Source organism: Scyliorhinus torazame, chromosome 11 (genome assembly GCF_047496885.1).
Source record: "Scyliorhinus torazame isolate Kashiwa2021f chromosome 11, sScyTor2.1, whole genome shotgun sequence".
Lineage (NCBI taxonomy): Eukaryota > Metazoa > Chordata > Chondrichthyes > Carcharhiniformes > Scyliorhinidae > Scyliorhinus > Scyliorhinus torazame.
Genome location: NC_092717.1, coordinates 104148647 through 104168700, shown reverse-complemented (window position 1 = coordinate 104168700; position 20054 = coordinate 104148647). Strand labels below are relative to the sequence as shown.

General features: G+C 46.7%; 1 protein-coding gene across 1 annotated transcript; it reads left to right on the top strand.

The window, feature by feature from the left end:
- Positions 1 to 2978: 2978 nt before the first annotated feature.
- On the top strand, positions 2979 to 9804 carry LOC140385934 (potassium voltage-gated channel subfamily B member 2-like). Its single transcript, XM_072468586.1, has 2 exons — positions 2979 to 3825; positions 9748 to 9804. The coding sequence occupies exons 1-2, from the start codon at positions 3247 to 3249 to the stop codon at positions 9802 to 9804; spliced, it is 636 nt and encodes a 211-aa protein (XP_072324687.1). The 5' UTR covers positions 2979 to 3246.
- The last annotated feature ends 10250 nt before the right edge of the window (positions 9805 to 20054 follow it).

Genomic DNA, 20054 nt, shown 5'->3' with positions numbered 1-20054 from the left:
TTGCAGATTGTCGTAAAATAACCCATCTAGTTCACAAATTTCCTTTAGGGAAGGAAATCTGTTGTCCTTACCTGGTCTGGCCTACATGTGACTCCAGACCCACAGAAATGTTGACTTTGAGGGCAATAAATGCTGGTCCACCCAGCAACGCCCACATCCCATGGATGAATAAACAAAAAGGTTCCTGACAGGAGCCTGAGCCAAGTCTGAAGAAGATAGCTTTTGTTGCCTAGTACCAGCTCATAACCTGATTTCGTGGTTCGAAGAAAAGTGATACAGTGCACTGAGGAATGATAAATGAGTCATAGCTGTTGGTAGGAAACTGACACAAGTCTGGATGGTATGTTGCCTGTGGTTAAGAAATGATGAGCATTGAAGTTAAACCCTTGTTTATAGACAGAAATGGCTGGTTGGTGATGGGAAGCACACAAGACAATATAAGCGGAACTGAAGGCAGAGAGATATTTTTCATCTAAGGTGTTAATGCAGAGCAGTGTCCTCCTCTTCCCTCTTCTGCACCTTGCTCTTCATCTCTAAAGGCAGATAGACGTAACAGGCCATCCATGACTCCAGTAGAACTGGAAAACGCAGAAAAAGAAAAAGTGTAGTATAACCAAAAACCTTTCTGCAAACAAAATTAGGTTTTTGGTCAGAAAACAGGCTAAAACACATTCAAAAGTTAATCATCCGCCTCAAATGGCAAACCAGCAACTGACCTGCAAGTAATGTATAAGCCCTTTAAATAGTGCTACTGAGACAGATAAAAAAAAAGGCGCTACAAGTACAACATTCTATTTTTAATAATTTATCCATCCTGGATGCCTGTAGTGCAGCCAAATCCAATACAGCAGTTGGCACGCTTTCAGCTTCTAATGGGCCGAATCTTCTGTTTTTAGGTTTGTGAGTCAGAACCTTTTCCAGATCTCAACACTGCTCTCTCAGGATGCCTGGCTGGGAGGTCTTTCCGGAAGAAATTAAGAGGCTACCTCTGGGTCTGCCGTCCAATTAAGGAGAGTGGGCCAGATCCTGAGGCTGCAGGCTGAAACAGAGAGCCTGAAGCATTGGAATGATGGCAGCACCACTGACAAAGATGTATACTGCCATTGTCGAAAGGGAAGCACAAGTGCATCTCCATCTTGAGGTGCCTTCTGAAGAGGTAGTAAATTAAATTAATAGTTTCCACAGCTGCAAGGTCACTCTTATAGAAAACACTGCAGCCACAGCACCAGTGGGTGGGTTAAAACTGGAGGCCTCTTGCTCACCCCCCATCTGGTCCCATAGGCCAGCCTCTGGCAAGCGATCTCCAGGCTTAGCTCTCAGTTGTGGGGCCCATCTGCCAGCCAGATCCCAGCAATATGCCCAATCAGCTCATAAATAGGCATTTAGTTATGCAGATTGGCTACTGTTATGATCATTGGCCAGACCCCACAACATGGGGCCCGGTCTAGTTAGGGACCAATAACATTTTGTTTAAAGGTGATAAAGATTGAAGATACTTGTTTTTGGAATAAAGCAACAAGATTCCACAGGTTTTGAACAAACAAAACTAAACTTTACTGTACAAGTTCAGAAGGATAAACAATTTACAATATGTATCTTATACTCTTAACATCCAGGGTAAATGTATAGTTGACTGTGGCTGAACACACCACACTACAGGGGAAATGACAGATGCAATCCTGACAGAGTCCATGGACTTCTTAAGACAAGGCTGTTTAGCACAGGGCCAAATCGCTGGCTTTGAAAGCAGACCAAGGCAAGCCAGCAGCACGGTTCAATTCCCGTAACAGCCTCCCCGAACAGGTGCCGGAATGTGGCGACCAGGGGCTATTCACAGTAACTTCATTTGAAGCCTACTTGTGACAATAAGTGATTTTCATTTCATTTCATCAGACGTCAGTAGACACCAAATCAAACAATCTTGTTGAAACTCAAAAGGAATTCCAAGCTTCACCTTTGAAGATTTCTCCTTGGAATTCTCTCCAAAGGCTTGTCCCATTAGGATGGCTTTAACAATAGTCCACCTTCCAGGGTTTCAATTTCAACTTCTGAGATGCTTTCTCCCTGGATTCCGTGAGCATTCAACACTAGCTTACAATCACTTTCAGACCAATGGCAGTGCCAAGCGGAACACTACTGCCCCAAAGGTGTAAATTTGCCCCAATGACCCACCTTACTTAAACTCTGCTCCCCGCAGTTCTTTATAACTTAACTGGGACATATTTGCCTCTTTTAGTCTCTGTGACACTTGTGCCTCATGAAGAGATTTGTCACTGACCCTTGAATTGGTCTGGGGGACCTATCAAAACACTCCCAGAGGGTCTCAGCTACGTTATGAGGCAGGAACAAGCATTGGAACTTCCCTGTACCTTGATTGTCACAATCTCCAGACTGTCAATTTAACACCCCGGGACACACTGATCAATAGGTTTCAAGGCACTGCGCACAGCTCCAGGAGCGAACCTGTCCCCTGCACCGATCGCCGGGAGGCAGGAATGGTTTTGGCAGCTGGTGCGACAAATCGCTTTTTGGCTGAATTGCCTCCGTTCTGGCTGTGAAGCTCCCCCACCCCAGGCGGGCGCCAGAAATCCCACTTCATAGGGCAATTAGGGATGGACAACGAACACTGCCGTAGCTAGTGACGCCCACCGCATGGCCGCAAACTATGTTCTGGCGTCGGGCTCGTCTTCACTGCCGTCTCGAGAGGGAGGGAAGGCTGCGCACGCGGGATGCGGCGCACGCGCCCCCGTGGAAGGGGGGGGGGGGGCGGTGCACGTGGGATGCGGCGCTCGCGCCCCCGGGGAAGGGGTGGGTGGGGGGGGCGGGCGCGGTGCACGTGGGATGCGGCGCGCGAGCTCAGGGGGGCACGCTGACAGAAGGCGGGAGCGCGGCTGCCGTCGACGTGACTCCGCCCGTGCGGTGGACGTTGAGTCAGAGGCGGCGTGTCCCTGGCATCCCTCAGCCGCACAGCGCTGACCGCGGGGATAACGCTGAATGAAAGTGAGTGGCCGGCGGAGGCTGACACAGCGGGCACCTCGCTCGCGTTACGTTGTTTTCCTTGGAGCTGCCACAATGGGAGAGCTGAGTAACGGGGGTCTGCCTTCACCCCGCGCGCGCGCGCCGCTCCGTTTTTTTTAAAGTGCCCTCAATATTATTAATGTATTGTTTCATATTTATTCCACCCGAGAGAAATTGATTTAATATATTCATCACCGTCGATTTGAAATATAGATCCGCGTCGCTGCTATGGCAGAAAGGATCCCAACAGGAATGCCTAAGAAAGCATCCCGATCCACAGCCTCTCTCCCCCCGGAGCCCATGGAGATCATCAGGAGCAAGGCTTGTTGCAGGAGGGTAAGAATCAACGTTGGGGGACTGAACCATGAAGTGTTGTGGAGGACCCTGGAAAGGTTACCCCGGACTCGTTTGGGCAAACTGAGAGATTGCAACAGCCACGAGTCCCTGCTGGAGACCTGCGATGACTATAACCTCGACGACAACGAGTACTTTTTTGACCGGCACCCGGGGGCTTTCACGTCGATTTTGAATTTCTACCGCACCGGGAAGCTGCACATGATGGAGGAGATGTGTGCGCTCTCCTTCGGCCAGGAGCTCGACTACTGGGGGATTGATGAGATTTACTTGGAGTCCTGCTGCCAAGCCAGGTACCACCAGAAAAAGGAGCAAATGAACGAGGAACTGAGGCGCGAGGCGGAGACCATGAAGGAGCGAGAAGGCGAAGAGTTTGACAACTCCTGCTGTCCCGACAAAAGGAGGAAGTTGTGGGATTTGCTGGAAAAACCCGGCTCCTCAGTGGCCGCTAAGGTAAGGTGTGGATGGGCTTCCCCGCCCAGCTCGATCCCCTCGCCAGCACAGGCGTGCAAGCGGTGACAGTCAGACTGTGAATGAAATAAACCTGTATTTTCAGCCCGTCCTTCTGACCGAGGCACTGTTGAAGATGTAAATTGCCTTTTCCTCCTCTCCCCCCCCCCCCCCCCCCCCACGCTGGAGTTTTAAAATGATAAACTTCTGAACCATTTGCAGTTGCGTATGAGCCGAGGCGTCAGTTGCAGGGAGACAGCGCCGAAGCCGGTTGTTATGGTGATTTGAGGCTTGTAAATATTGCTGTCTTGTTGCAGTATTTAAATGAACCGACGCAGACTTTATTGGCAAGGTTAGAAAAGTTGGTGTGTCGGTAGGATTCGTATGACACATTTGCATCTGAAGGAGCACGTTATATTTTATAACAATTCTTAAAGGGTAAGACTTAAACCGCGAGTTTTATTATCTTTAAACGCTCGCATTGAGGAATTCCGCTTTTTCTTGGTTTTCATTATCTATTACCCCATTTATTTTGCCTCGTTTCTTGCTTCGCCAACCCCGCCTCCCTGAAACCAAGAGTCAATAAACTGGGGATTCATTTATACAAGAACGGACGATCCTTCATAAGATTGAGTTAAAATTAGAATGTCGTAGTATTTAGTAATCGTATGTGGATCACAATTTCCCATCCGCTTTAAAGCTACACTGTCTAATCACTCAGAGACATTTAAAATACTTGTAATAAAAAAACTAATTATTAAAATAAAAAGTTGACTCTGCTATTCAGTGATCATTGTCTATTACGGCAATGCCAAGTACAAATCAAAATTTTCTCCGTGTTTCCGAAAGTAGACTCTGTTGTACTTCGAAATTGTTCCCACCCGCTTACCAAACACAAAATAAAATGAATGTCCTAAGGAAAAAGAACCCGAAGAAGAATTCTGAAATTAAAGGGCATTCTGGTTAATTCACTGCTAAACTTTGTCTTCATTGCTTATTTTAAAAAGAGCAAAATGCTAAGGGGGCAAGTGGGGTGCAGGGAGATCCACAGGTAACACTCTCCTGATTTGTAGTACATTCCATTTTTTTTTTTAATAAGTCGTCAGTGACTTTCTCCATTTTTGGAATGAAGTATCTTATTCCCATTTCTCCATCTCTGCAATGCATTGCTTTAATACCATTCTTATATCTTTGAAAACTGTAAGGCTGATAGCTGTTTTATTACATTCATGTTCTGCCAACAGTAGGTGCAGAGTGTGATTTACAACTGGCGACACTCCTGTTATGTTACTTAGCTGAGAATTATGTCATGGCCAACAGGAGGTAGCTCAGAGCAATTCACTGGCAGATTTTTAAAAAGCTTTTAGCAGCACGGATGGTAGCATCTGCTTTCTCAAAATGCAAAACAAAACTGCTTCAGTTATTAAAGTGCACATAAGACCCAACTTACTGCCAGAACAACTAATTTAATATTTAATTGGAATTATACTGTACATGTGTCAACCCAAGCGGAAATTGCTACGACGAAAACAACAGTATAGCTACACCTAAAGGCTGCAGCTATTTCGCGACTAACAGTTTCAACGTGTCATCTGGATTGCTTAGCTTCTAGCCCAGGGTTGTGTTGTCAGTTGTGCATGTATTCAGATCATAATAAAGTCAACCACAAAGGGATTCTGCATATCTCTTTTTATATGCAGATCTCTGTACACGGGACTGCTCAATTTGAATGTTAGGAGAGTAGGTGATTTTTCAAAACTAACATTACAAATATTCCTTACATTTTAAAATGCAACTTTACACCATGTTGGAGTTGTTCAGCAGCTGATGCAACTGCTAACTGTATGAAACAGCCTTCTGGCAGAGTTTAGTATTTTGGTCTCAAAATAGGAACTGGTACCTTAGTTTCTACTTTTGTGCTTACCCAAAGCCATTCTGCATCAACATCAAACTGACAATATTGCTGTAGCTCAGCTCACTTGATGTAACCGTTGTTTTTTTTGCCAGTTCCTTCATTTTTTTCATTTTATCAGCCTCACATTTAGTGTCTAGTCTATATATAGTGTTTATAAAGTACTTAATTCTAAATTGGTTATATGTGTTCTCATTTCTAAGCCTGTGCCCATGTCTTCTGGTTCGTGCATTTGTGACAATATATTGAATTTGTGAATCTTGAATACATAAAGAATATCTCTCTGAGCCCTTGTCTTCTCCACATTAAATAATTTCAGGCTCTTCAACTTATAATTCTAACTCCAATGTCATAAGCTCTGTTTTCAGGTTGCCCTTTTTATTGCACTGCTTCCAAGGCCTGGACATATTTGCTGCAGTATGGCGATCAAATATGCGCAATACTCTAGGTGTGGCAGTGCCAGTATATATAGAGATTTGTTATTACCTCTTGGGATTAATACATTATCTTGATATTTCTATAGCCCTCCGATTCAATTAGCTTTCCTTCATATTGCTGCACACTGCATTGTTCATTTCAGTGAGATATCTAGCAATTTCCTCCAAGTTCTTTTTAATGTTAATATATCCTAAAGCTATTTGGTTTATATTTTCACTGAGTATTTCCCTTATGCATATAGTCTCATTACTTTGCATTTGTGCAATTAAACACCATTTGTCACACTTCAGCCCGTCTTCCAATCCTATCCAGGTCCGTTCGTATTTAATTTGCTTGTTTCCTATTATCTGAACACCTTCCTCCAGTTCAGTGTCTATTTGCAAACTTTGCTATGTTGGTCCATCAGTTCGAAATCATTCATATAAACTGTGAACAGCAAAGGAGTGAGTGACCCCATGTCATATCAACACAACTCCACTCATAACAATCCTTTACTTTATTTGGTTTAGTCAATTTCAATCAGCCTCAGCAGCTTGGCTGATATCATTTCTTTCAACAGTGTAGATTAATCAGTATCTAAATATATCACATCACAAAACTCCTGTTGTCAATAACATCTTTAATTTCCTCAAAGAAAACAGAAAAATGTTTCTCGCAAGTTGTTCTTTCCATATATCTGCACTGACTCCTTCTATCAAATCATTTTTATCTAAGTGTTTCAATACCGTCTTTCACAATCCAATCCAATACATTTTCACAATGAATGTTAGACCTCTAATTTGCTGAATTGCTCATATGTCCTTCAAAAATAAAGTATATTAACTATTTCCCAGTACTTAGGTACGAATACATTTTAAATGATTCAATAACAAAAATGACAAAGATGTGACTGACCTTGCTTGTGACTTTTTTAAGTACAGCTGTATGAAGTTCTGTGCTTTGGTCATTGGAATGAATTTTCCATTCTGGAGAGCATTTCCTTTACCGGTTTCCTTCTATTGCAAGGCCTGCAGGAAAATGCTAAGCCCTTCACCAGGTCTCCGTCTAGACATGGCATCCCCACCCTACCCTTTCCAGGTAAAGGACACCCTGGAGGATCAGAGACGGGTGTTCCTCCCATTCATACATGAATGCATATGGAGACCGTGATCTTTGACCAGGGTGATGAGAGTCATGTGCAAGAAGCCTGATGTGCTTGTCTCCACTACCTTTGAGACTCTATAGAGAGACCATTGCCTTGACAGCATCAAAAGACTATTTGATCTTTTGTCAGCTATGACCATTCACTTAGGAGGATTGAAATTTCGAATTAGGAGTTGGCTGCCATTCATCAATCATGCCCATTGGAGGTATGCCACCACCCTCCCTACTTCTACCCTGTCCCTGACTGCAGCTGATGACATTGCATAGAATGAATGGCAGCTTCACACCTTGTTGAGATCTTGATATTACGAGACCCATGAATTGGGAACAAACCTGCTACAATGTGGCCTTCACTATAGAGAATAGAACACAACTGAACAATTCTGACATCTAGTTGTCTCATAATTATTAGGGTGTCCTTTTAGTAGGCTACTTGTGCTGACCTTGATCTTCAACCACCCAAAAAGACCCTCTTCCCAACTCAAGGGTTCCCACTGACTGATTAACTGCGGGATCGAAGTCAACTTGGAACAATGGTGCTTGTCACCTTTCAACCTCGTTCCACCATCTTCCACACTCCCTCCAACTTATTCTTATCACCATAGATCCACCCAATATTACCTTTCCCCTCCCCTCTGTCACCTTTGAGCTTCCCTCCATTACCCTATCACGATCCTCTTCCACGTGCCTTTCCTCCCCTGAGAGCCGACACCCGTTACCGATCCCATGCCAGTCCCATTATCCAGGCCACCAGTCTTGTCCCTTTCCATGACCCACTCAATGCAACTTTCACCGACCAAACTCTGACCTGGATCTTCCATCCTACTGCATCTCACTCCCCCCTCTGACTGTGACTCTTCCCTCCTATCACCAGTATTCTGAGTTCTTCCCTCAGACGTTACTATCAACACCACCAACCTTGCCCTCTAATACACTTTCTCTCCCTTACCTAGTTATTCTCACACCCCCCTTTCCTAGAAACTCTCCTCACTCTCACCACCCTCCCATGATATTCCCCTCCTCCATTCCTCTGACATTCCCACCCCCTTTCCCTCGTAAGCCTACGGCCTGTGTCCAGCCTTTGTTCCATCCAACCCCCCACCCTCAGCCTTCACCTGCTTCCCTTGTCCAGCCTTGGCTCCGCATTTGCAAACGGCACTCAAATGAAGTTATGCAAGGTCCGCAAAAAGGAAAAAGCAACACCCATGGTCCTTGACGTCGTTGATGAACTGAAGCTTGCCAGGTCATGCCACTTGTATACAGTCGGGAACAAGATCTTTTAAAATTCTCACTGGTCGGGCACAATTTGGAGGGGAATGTAATTCTACCTCCCTAATCTTTTAGTGAGTCTTCATTAGATGCAATGTGGTTCCTGACATGGATCGGCGGGAAGCTAGACCTGCCTTTAATTCACCATCAAGGTCAGGGGTACAACATTTCCAACTAATTTCCCGCTGGCGGGAAACTGACTTATTTCATCGCACCAAACTTAGTGCCTCGCCCACCACGATTCCTGCCACTGGTGGGAGCAGAAAATTACACCAATGGTATTCTTTTTATTTCCAAAGCCTAGCAGTATCAACACCTTATTTGATATTTCTTCCTCAACTTCTGAAAAATCTCCAATGACGCCACAGTTTCTGTCTTTACCTTACTACCAATACATTTATAGAAACGCTTGCGATTTTACAAAAGCATTTGCTGCCATCCTAACCTCCTTTTCTATTTTAGATGTTCTGGTCAATTCCTTAAAGTTCATCATCTTCATTTCACATTCCTCTCCGTCTACAGCACAACCCCCGGCCTAGTAGAGAAGGAATAATATCTATTTTGTCCTTCATGCAGTAATGCCCACATCACTCTTTTGCCTTTGTCATCCTTTGTTCACTTTGTCATCCTTTTTTCCTTGTGCTCTTATTTATAGTAATTCTCACCATTAGTCATTTTTCTTTGATGCTATTCCCTTTTAAAAGTTCTGTCCATTCCAGCTTCTTTAGTTCACCCCTTCATCCCTTGAAAATTTGCTTTACTAAGGCTAAATGTTCATACTGTACTCACTGTGGATGCTTTTCTCCAATAATGTTGTTCACTTCACTTGTTCCAAAGAACTGTGGAAATCTTTTTCATTATAAGCCTGATCCCACACTCTCTCATATTGCCATCACTGTTGTCCAGGTTCTCTGACTCTGACCTTCTCCACCACTCATGATTGCTACTTTTTGTCAAGTTAATATCACTTCCTGACATGGGTTCAGTGACCAACTGTTCCAGATAACAATGGTACAGTATTTTGTGGTGGTAAAGACAGAATAACTGCCAGTGTTCACCATCATTATTGCTCTGAAACTGATATCAACTTCCAGAGTATGCATATGCAAAATTAAATGTAGAACTCCAGAAATTTCTGTCACTGATTCTATGCTTCCCCATAGGGTGCATTGCTGAAATCTCTCCAGATTGCAATCCAGTCGAAATCACCAAAAACTTGACCTATTACAATGTAATCTGTAAAAAAAATCTTGGAAAAAGTGAACCTTTGTTTAATGAGGTATAACCAGATTTTTAATGGTGTACAAAGTTTTTTTGAAAATATTTTTTATTGAAATTTTACATTTTTTATATCAAAACTATGCAACACACCACAATAACACGTGCATTACAAGCAACTGTAGCATGAACCCCAATAGCAGAAATGTAACCCCAAACAACAACAAACAATCAATCCCCACCCCCTCTCCACCACTATCAGCTCACAGTGACCAGCTCTTGTACAAAGTATTTTACACATTTTATTTTGCAAAGTGCAAAATAAATGGCTGCCATCTACGATAGGACCCATCGGTCGACCCTCTCACTGCAAAATTAACCTTCTCAAGGTACAGGAATTCCATTAAATCACCCAGCCATGCTGTGGCACTGGGTGGCATCACCTGCCTCCAGCTCAACAATATCTGTCTCCAGGCCAGCAGTGATGTGAATGCCAATACATCCGCCCTCACCCCTGTCCTCCACTCCGGCTGGTGTACAGAGTAATGATTACAGCTGAACAGCCTCACTAGCCCTGAATAGCTAATTTTAAATTTGTGGAATATCAAATTTCTGCATTAGGACGTTTCTGCATGTTTTTAAAATACTTTTTTGCAAAGGTGGTTTACGACTTTTCAGCTTGTACCCTAACACAGCTTGTACGTCTTCATCATTTATTTTGTACGTTGCGACCGCCGAAGCACTGGTGTTGCAGCAGTTTCGGGTGGATGTGGAGCTGGGCCCAGAGCAGGCACAGGCGTGGACTCCTGGAGCGGCTTTTCCGGAGCTTCATTCCTGTGGACCGGTGCGGCGGGTGGGAGGGAGCGCGAGAACCATATCGGGGTAGGGGCGCTGAACATGGGAGGTTGGATAGGGGTAGGGGCGCTGAACATGGGAGGTTGGATGGGACCCAGTGTGGGGGATGCAGTAGTGGTCGTGGTGTCGGAGCCTGCGGGCGCCAGGTCCCGGAGGGAGACGGTATCCTGCCGGCCATCGGGGTGTCTGATATGCGCATAGTGTGGGTTGGAGTGCAGGAGCTGGACCCTCTCTACCAGGGGGTCAGTCTTATGGCTCCGAACATGTTTTTGGAGGAGGACTGGACCCGGTGTCATCAACCAGGGCGGAAGTGAGGCCCCTGAGATAGCTCCCCTAGGGAAAACAAACAAGCGGTCATGAGGGCTCTCGTTTGTGGCCGTGCAAAGGAGGGACCTAATAGAGTGGAGCGCATCGGGGAGGACCTCCTGCCAGTGAGAAACCGGGAGATTCCTGGACATTAGGATCAGTAGGACAGTCTTCCAGACCGTCGCGTTCTCCCTCTCCACCTGCCCGTTTCCCCTGGGGTTATAGCTGGTAGTTACTGCTCGAGGCGATGCCCTTACTGAGCAGGTACTGACGCAGTTCGTCGCTCATTAACAACGAGCCCCTGTCGCCGTGGACATAGCTGGGGAAACCTAACAGGGTGAAGACACTATGCAGGGCTTTGATGACTGTGGGAGTGGTCATATCGGGGCAGGGAATGACGAACGGAAAACGGGAGAACTCTCCTATGATGTTCAGGAAGTACGTGTTGCGATTATTGGAGGGGAGGGGCCCTTTGAAATCGATACTCAGGCATTCAAAGGGCCGGGACGCCTTTACCAGGTGGGCCTTATCTGGTCGATAGAAGTGCGGTTTACACTCCGCACCAATTTGGCAGTCTCTGGTTACAGCTTTGACCTCCGTGATGGAGTAGGGCAGGTTGCGGGCCTTGATGTAGTGGGCGAGCCGGGTGACCCCCAGGTGGCAGAGGTCATCGTGGATAGCAGGTAATCAGTCATCTTGCACGCAGGCACACGTGCCACGGGACAGGGCATCTGGGGGCTCGTTGAGCTTCCCAGGACGATATACTATATCGTAGTTATAGGTGGAGAGTTCGATCCTCCACCTCAAGATCTTGTCATTCTTGATCTTGCCCCGCTGCGTATTGTCAAACATAAAGGCAACCGATCGTTGGTCAGTGATGAGGGTAAACCTCCTACCAGCGAGGTAGTGCCTCTAGTGCCGTACGGCTTCCACGATGGCTTGGGCTTCTTTTTCGACCGAGGAGTGTCGAATTTCAGAGGTGGTGAGGGTGCGGGAAAAGAATGCTACCGGTCTGCTTGCTTGGTTGAGAGTGGCGGCGAGAGCGACCTCTATGGCATCGCTCTCCACCTGGAAGGGGACGGACTCGTCCACCGCGCACATTGCAGCTTTGGCGATGTCTGCCTTGATGCAGTTGAAGGCCTAATGAACGTCCTGTCCTGCATACTATACCGCCTGCTTCTGGTGGCTATTGGCTGACAATCGGCGGTGAGGTTCGCAAAGAGGGGGGGGGGAGGGTCGATTTTTAGGGTCGCGAGGCTGCATATGGTGAGCGGGGGCAGGGGCCCCCCGAATTTAAGAGTTAGGCTCCTGAGGTTGCACTGAAAATCGAGTCCTAAGAGGAGAGGAGCGCAGAGGTCTGGGTGCACATATAGTTTAAAATTAGCGTACTCAGCATCCTGGATCGCTGGGGTTGCAGTAGTGCACCCTTGGATTTGCACCGAGTGCGACCCAGAGGCGATGGAGATAGTTTGTCGCGTCGGGAATATTAGGAGCGAATAACGTCTTACCATGTCCGGGTGAATGAAGCTCTCTGTGCTCCCGGAGTCAAAAAGGCAAGGTGTCTCATACCCGTTTACCCGGACGGCCATCATGGAGCTCCAGAGGTGCTTCGGTCGCGACTGGTCCAGGGTGACCGCGCTGAGCTGGGGGTAGCCGGCGGCGTGATTGGAGGTGCTGGGGCGGCCCCGCGATGGCTGCTGTCCATGCCGTTCGTACATCTCGGGCGGTGTAGCAAATGGCGGCCAAGATGGCGGCCCCCGTTGGTCAAGTGTGGTGGGCGGTGAGGACGATGGCGTCCAAGATGGCAGTCCCCTGGATCGCACATGGCCGGCCGCGTGGGGGAGGATGGCCAAGATGGCGGCCCCCATGTGTTGTGCGGAGGCGGCAGACACGCTGCCACTTTGCGGGGTCTGTGGATCGGGTCTGTGAGTTCGAGTTTTTAGACCTTGGCGAAGTGTCCTTTCCGCCCGCAGTTACTACAGTTCACGTTGCGGGCCAGGCAGTGCTGTCGGGGGTGTTGGGACTGGCCGCAAAAATAACAGGGCAGCCACCCATGATGGGCGCGCGGCACAAGCATGGGGTAGTCTCTGGTCGGGGGCCCACGAGGTGGTCGGCGCGGAACGCAGTAAGACTCTGAAATGCGACCTCCAGAGAGGTAGCTAGTGTTACCGTGTCCTCCAGGTCCTGGGCCCCTTTTTCGAGCAGGCGCTGTCTTTACATAGTTTGATCGGACCCCCACCACGTAAACGTCTCGGATAGCGAGCTCCATATGCTGAGGGGCCATAACGGCCTGGTAGTTACAGTTGCGCGCGAGGGCTTTGGGGTCGCGTAGGTAGTCATCTAGCGACTCCCCAGGGCGCAAGCGGCGAGTGGTGAAGATGTGTCGCACGTAGACCTCGTTCACGGGCCGTACATCTATGCGTTTGAGTAGTGCGAGGGCCTCTGTATAGGACGCGGCGCCATCGAGCTGGACAGAAATACGATGGCTCACCCGTGCGTGGAGAAGACTCAGTTTCGGTTCGTCCGTGACGGATGGCGTAGATGACGCGGCGAGATAGGCCTTGAAGCATCAAAGCCAGTGTGAAAAAATTTTCGCGGCCTGTGGATCGAGTTCCAGTTTATCAGGTTTGAGGGCTGATTCCATAGTAGTATTTCAAGCTGATTAAATTGATGCGACCATCAATTCACTGAGAGACACGTTGAGAAGTAAACCGTGGTTTTAATCAGCTTGCAACTGAGCCTGCCTGTGACCGGTACAACAATGAATGCGGCCCCGCAGATCAGCTGCCTTTATACTTCCTGTAAGGGGTGGAGCCATGGGCGAGCCCGTACATGCCCCGACATATCCCCCTGTGGGTGAAGCCGTACAATGGCCCATAGGTGGAGCCCACAGGGTTAAACACATAACGTAACACGATACAGCAGTAACATGATATCACAGTGCACTGGTAAATTGACAGTAGTTCCATTCACCACACACCCCATCTAAGGCCCTTTCAGCAGAACTCATTTGTAACCTTCTCATTCAGTGAGTTGACACACATGTTTTGGCCTTGTCCTTTGGCTTGGCTGCAGCCTACTCATGCATGTGACTTCGCTACATGCCCTTGTTGATTCTACACTATCTCTCTAAAGGTAACAGAGTACCAGTATTTGATCTGGGGGCTGCAAGTGCAAGATCAAGTGATGGCGCTTCTTCATCAGAACTGCAATGTTTCCCTTGCCCTTCCTCCTAATAATAATAATAATCGCTTATTGTCACAAGTAGGCTTCAATGAAGACTGAAAAGCCCCTAGACGCCACATTCCGGCTCCTGTTCGGGGAGGCTGGTACGGCAGTTGTTGGGCAGGTGGCAGCTTTTGGGCATCTGAAAACAAAAATCAGAATGGTAAAGTTGTAGTGAGGGAAGTGGGTGGTTTGGAAAGCAGAAAGTGAATGATCACATGACCTGGAACTTGCACATCATGCATGTGGATAAGAAGGGACATAAGGCAGAAACATATAACCTCCCTCAATCTTCTCACAAATACTTGATGCCTTTTGCAGCCAGCATCAAGATTCAGAGAATCATATATTCCATATTGATCTGGAGATGCAGGTGTCTGTTTTCCACCAGCTTGCTCTGTTTCTGGCTGTTATGTGCCACCTTGTCCTGCAAAAAAGAGGGAATAATGTCAGTAATTGTACTGCATTGGGTAATTTGACTGCCATTACTGAACATCTGAAGATATATTGGTAGCGGGAAGTGTGTGTGAGGCTGGTATCAGTGGCATGTGAGTGTGGGAGAGCTCCATGTTAAGTGTGAGTCCTGGGTTCACGGAATGCTGATAATTGGTGCTGTCTGGAGCAGCAAGAGAGTTTGGTGATGCAATGGGTAGGAGATGTCATGTGAGAATGCATTCACTAACATTGACCACCCACACGAGGTCTTGGAACTTCTTGTGGCATTGCTGCCAGGTCCTTAGGGTCAGATTCTGGGCATTGACACAAAGTTAGTGCATTGTCTCAGTGGGTGTGAGCAGAATGCAAATTGTGACCCCGACATCTGAAAAAGGACATTAATGGATTTTCAGGCCATAAACTCTAGTGGAGGGGAGGAGGTGTGAGGGTTGGGGTTGGGGGGGGGGGGGGGGGGGGGATGATTGGCGGGGTCAACGCTGGCGTGCCTGAATGATCCTAATGCAATTGCTTGAATTGATACCTGTACAATTTCAGCCCTATTTCTTCAGTCAATTTTGATTTTGTAGAGAAGTTGACATGCTTAAATGTAATTTGTAGAATAATCAGGAATGATGGAGATAAGCAGTGAAGAAAGTGACAATGTTGTACTATTCCAGATCTGGCAAAGAGCCTTACTTGACAGGAGTGTGAGTCAGCTTTGATAATGGAGAGCTGATTGATTAAGGAATTTACACCTTAAACCACATGGACAGGTGAGAAAAATGTAAAGCTTGACAATTTTTTAAAAAGATGGGAATAAAGAGAACAGGGAGACATACAAAAGTCAACTGAGAATAACTAAATGAATGTTGGGTAAAAAGAAAATATAAAGGGGGATTGTTTACATCAGAATTTTTTGTTTCGTTGCACAAAGTTTTGAGAGGGCAGTGAGGATAGTAGACAAGGGATATCCACTGTGTATAATTTATGTGCGTTTAGAAGGAATCCAATTATGTTTCATTCGGCATCTGATCAAATATGCTTTTTAGACTTTTCTGGAAAATAAAAGTCAATAAAACGTAAGAGAAAGCGGAAGATGGTGATAAATATGCAGTACCCTTTCGGGAGTTATAACTAATGGAGTTCTGCAAAGGTCTCATCAGATTATCATTTACAACATGTATAAACATTGTAGAGTAGGATAAGGTATAAATCTAACTGGAGTACGTCTGTTAATATTAGGACATTTATTGATGACACCAAGCGATCAGGTTACATGACAATGATATAGGAGAGTCACATCATTCAGAAAGCATGTATTGTCTTTCAGAAGGTAAGTTTAAAATTAATTTGATAATATAAAATGCTACCCGCATTTGTACAGGATGTAAGCTATCTGTATACAATACAGGTGGCTGGTTTGCCGAAAAAATAGTTATTGCACTTCAAAGCGAGAAGAAGGTGTTGCTTTCTATGGGCACAATCTGGGCACAATATACCGTGCCATTTCAGGCAGATTTGGCTGGGAGTTTCTCCCCGGCTCTGTTGGTGAGCTCCCCACAGCTATCTAATCACACATAGGGCACCATCCTCCAGTCACGCTGCGCCCAAAAAGCAGCTTGCAGCAGTGCAGTGTGGCCGTTGAAAGCTGTGAGACCCCACTCCTGGGATCTACCCGGCTCGCAACACCTCGCAAGATTCAACGCAATCTCGTGAGACGTTGCACGGTGAATCCCTCCCACAATGGGTGGGGTCATATTTTGGCAAAACTGCATATTAGAGTGAGGCAGTAAGCCTTACTCTAATGTTCAGATTCCCGAGGTACCTGAGGCTTTGGGATTCAGTCCTTTCGCCTCCGGGACACCAAGTGAGCGGCTTTTGGTACAGGTCGCCACAAACGCGGACCAGACGGAATGGCACTAGTGAGGGTCTCCAAGGCGATCAGAGGCCTCCAGCTGTCTTTTGGGCAGGGTGGTGCCCTGGCACTGCTGGTGCCACCTTGGTACCCTGGCAGTGCCAGACTGGGCTGGGGTTGCCCAGTGTTGATGTGGGGAAGGGCCGGGGACCCTCCCACATTACGTTTGCTGGGCCGGGGGGGGGGGGGGGGGGAGAGAAGGAGAAGAGGTCGGGGATCCTTTTGGGAGCCTCGGAGATCGGGATACCATTTAAAAATGGAGTCCCGATCTTTCACTACAATGGGGAGTTCTGGCGAGCAGAGTTCTGCATTGTAAAAGAAACATGGCTATGTGTGGATTCGGCATGTGTTCCCCATTCAGGCCCCTTATTCAACACTTCCCAGGGCCCGAAAAAGTGATTAAGGGTGCAATCTTCCCAAAAGGGAACAAAGTCCCCGAGCGAGCACGTTTGGCCGCGTGTCTCCCGGCACTCGCAGTGCCAAGAAACACATGGTTACTCAACACGAGTCGTGGATTTCACGCACGCCTAGCCATGCGTGATGCACCTGTCCTGTGGTGCCTGATGTGATCTGGATCACGCCTTTGTTGGGTGTGATTTGGAGAATCATATTTAAATGAGACGTTAAATTTGTTTAAATATGCAAAGCCCATTTGTGACCACAGTCTTCCACCTTCCGATAGTTACTGGTCGCATCAGCCAGGCCTCATGCCGATGCAAATTAAGAAGAAACTAGACATGATGGCCATGCCGGGGAGGCTGGGAGGCCATTGGAGCCCCCTGTTAATCGGGGAGAGGACATTGCTGTTCCTTGGCAATCATTGTTGTGTTTGGATTGCCAGGGTACCAGGGGCAGTGCCAAGGTGCCAGGATGGCACTGCAAAGGGGGGGCCTGAGGGGCCATGCTCATGAAGAGTGGGGTGGTGAAGGGGGGCCTTCAAGGTGAGGGGCCCGCAGCGACCCCATAGCGGGGAGTTCTCACTTGGGGGAGGGGAGGGGGACAATGCCCCAATATCTGCTAGGATGGATGGTTGTGTGCCTGGATCACCCTCCTGCCTGGGTGGTGTTTGTGTTGGGGGGGGGGGGGGGTCACATGGACTTTGAGTAATGGAGGGGTGGTTGCCCCTTCGGGCATGAGGTTTGGGGGTATTGCTATGTCTGCAGGGGAGGTTGCTATGTCTGCAGGGGAGGTCGCAATGTCCATGGGTGAGGGGATGTGCGGGACCTCACGTTGAATTCTGAGCGCCCTTTAAAAATGGCACCCCAATCTCTGAGGAGCCGGTCTGGCCCGCCAGTTTAGTTCCTCACTGCAGAAAAAAATCCTAAATGTGGGATTTTTCAGTATGAAACTTCACAAGCTCCAAAATATTTACTAAGTGTGGGCGAATACAGATCTGGATCGCGCCCAAATACTTGCCGGAAATCACACCATGTCAAACCCGCCCAAAATGACAGTTCAGGCTTGACCTACAGAGTCCCGTAGCGAGTGCATTTAGCTGAGTGTATCTCGACGCTTGGAGTGCCAAGAAACAGCACGGTATTGAATGCCTATTCAGGTAGAAATGGGGTCACATCGGGGAATGCCCTGATGAGGCTGCACTAAGTCCTGTTTTCTGCACTAAGGTGTTCCGGCGAGTGGAAACCTCAGTGCGGAGGAGATCTGGCATCCTGATCTCTTGAATCCCCAACACAACCCTCGCAAAGCCACAACTCCCCGATAAGGGGGTCCTCGGGGCTCCCTGCACAGGGCACCCCTGGGCCCAATCCCCGTCACAAGAAAAATGGCAGCTTGGCACTTTGACACTAGCAGTGCCCCTGCTAGCTGGCAGTGCCAGGCTGGCATCCAGGTGGCAGTGCCAGGCTGGTAACACCAAGGTGCCCATGTGGCACCAGCAGTGCCAGGATACCACCCTGCCCAGACAGTAAGCACCTGGCGTCCTCTGTACACCTGGGAGACCCTAACAAGCGCCGTTTCTTTCTGTCCCCATTTGTCGCCAGTACTGAATGGCGCTCGCCCAAGATTTCCAAAGCAAGGGGGTTAGAATCCACGCCTTGTGTAGATTGTGGGAATAGCTGTCTCACTCTAATATGCAGATTGGCTAAAAAGTGATCCCGCTCACAATGGGCGAGATTCATATCACAACATCTTGCGAGATCGCATTAGATCTCACGAGGTGTGGAGAGTCAGGTAGACTCCGGAAGAGGGATCTAGCTTTTCAGGCCCGACCAGTAGTGATGCCCTTCGTTATTTTTTGAGAAAATTGTGCCCAATGACTACACACTATGTAAAAATATAGCGAAGTTGTATTAAACATCAAATTTCAATATGGTTTCAGGAAGCTTTTCATCGAATCCCTACAATGCAGAATGAGACCATTCAGCCCATCGAGTCTGCACCAGCCCTTCAAAAGGGCACTCTACCCATGTCCACTCACCCGTCCACTCTGCCCTATCCCTGTAACCCCATAACCTAACCAACACACCCCAGGCACTGAGGGGCAATTTAGAATGGCCAAATTCACCTAAACCTCACATCTTTGGACTGCACATTTTATGCTGCAGTGCACTAAGATTTTCTTGTAATGTGATGCTGAATCTCTCCTTTTAGGATTGTGATTTATTTACAGCCTGACATGAAGTATGCTCAAAAGAAAGTAAGTTGCATTCTCCCAATTCTAGATTTCTGAGCAGTATTCTTGAATTTTGTGGTCTTTTATTGTTATGTGTATCCACTATTATAAACATAATTAATGCTTTTTCAAAATAATTTGTGATACTAAGCAAACCACTGCTAAAATGCTCAGATAAGATGAGGTAAATAACTTTCTCTGTAGATTGATTTGGTTACTAAGGAATGTGACAATACTTTGGTTTTCAGGGGCGAGATTCTCCGATTCATCTTTAAAAAAAGATGTTTTTTAATTTCCCTCCTCGATCTCTTTGAGTTGTTTTGACATGAAATTGGGATTACATTAATCTGTGGAATCCTTTAACATTACCAAAAATATCATGCTCCCTTCTCTATTTTTAAAATGCTCATAATACGAGCAAATAGGATTTATTCAAGGTGAAATGCAATAGTTAAATTTCTCCCTTTCTCTGTCTGTTTCTTTTACATTATAGTTCAACCAATATGAATTTTTTAAGTGCAAATGTATTAACCTTTGTTCTCAAGTTCACACTTTTATGGGCAACAGGATAACTTAGTAACTTTTCAAAGTTGTGCTTAAATGTGTAAAAAATAACATAACAGTAATTTAAAAAAATATTCAGTAATATTTCATTAATTTAGAAACAAGCAGACATGAGTTTGAAAAATATGGAATAGAATCCAGAATTTGAGCAAATATATTTACATTTGAATTTAATATCTGAATTTCAGATCCTTTTGATGTATTGCAGTAGTTTAATGGTAATATTGTACAGTGCATTATCTATTGTCCTCCACCTCAACCTCTCTGCAACCTTTGAAGAAGTTGGTCTCAACCTTTCTTCCCAATCTCTTTTTTATACTTGC

Bases quoted from the DNA above. Each gene is read 5' to 3' on its own strand.
- LOC140385934 (XM_072468586.1), top strand. From the start codon at position 3,247: ATGGCAGAAAGGATCCCAACAGGAATGCCTAAGAAAGCATCCCGATCC. The intron at 3,826-9,747 runs GTAAGGTGTGGA...GCTTCCCCATAG, and splicing joins GCTCCTCAGTGGCCGCTAAG to GGTGCATTGCTGAAATCTCT.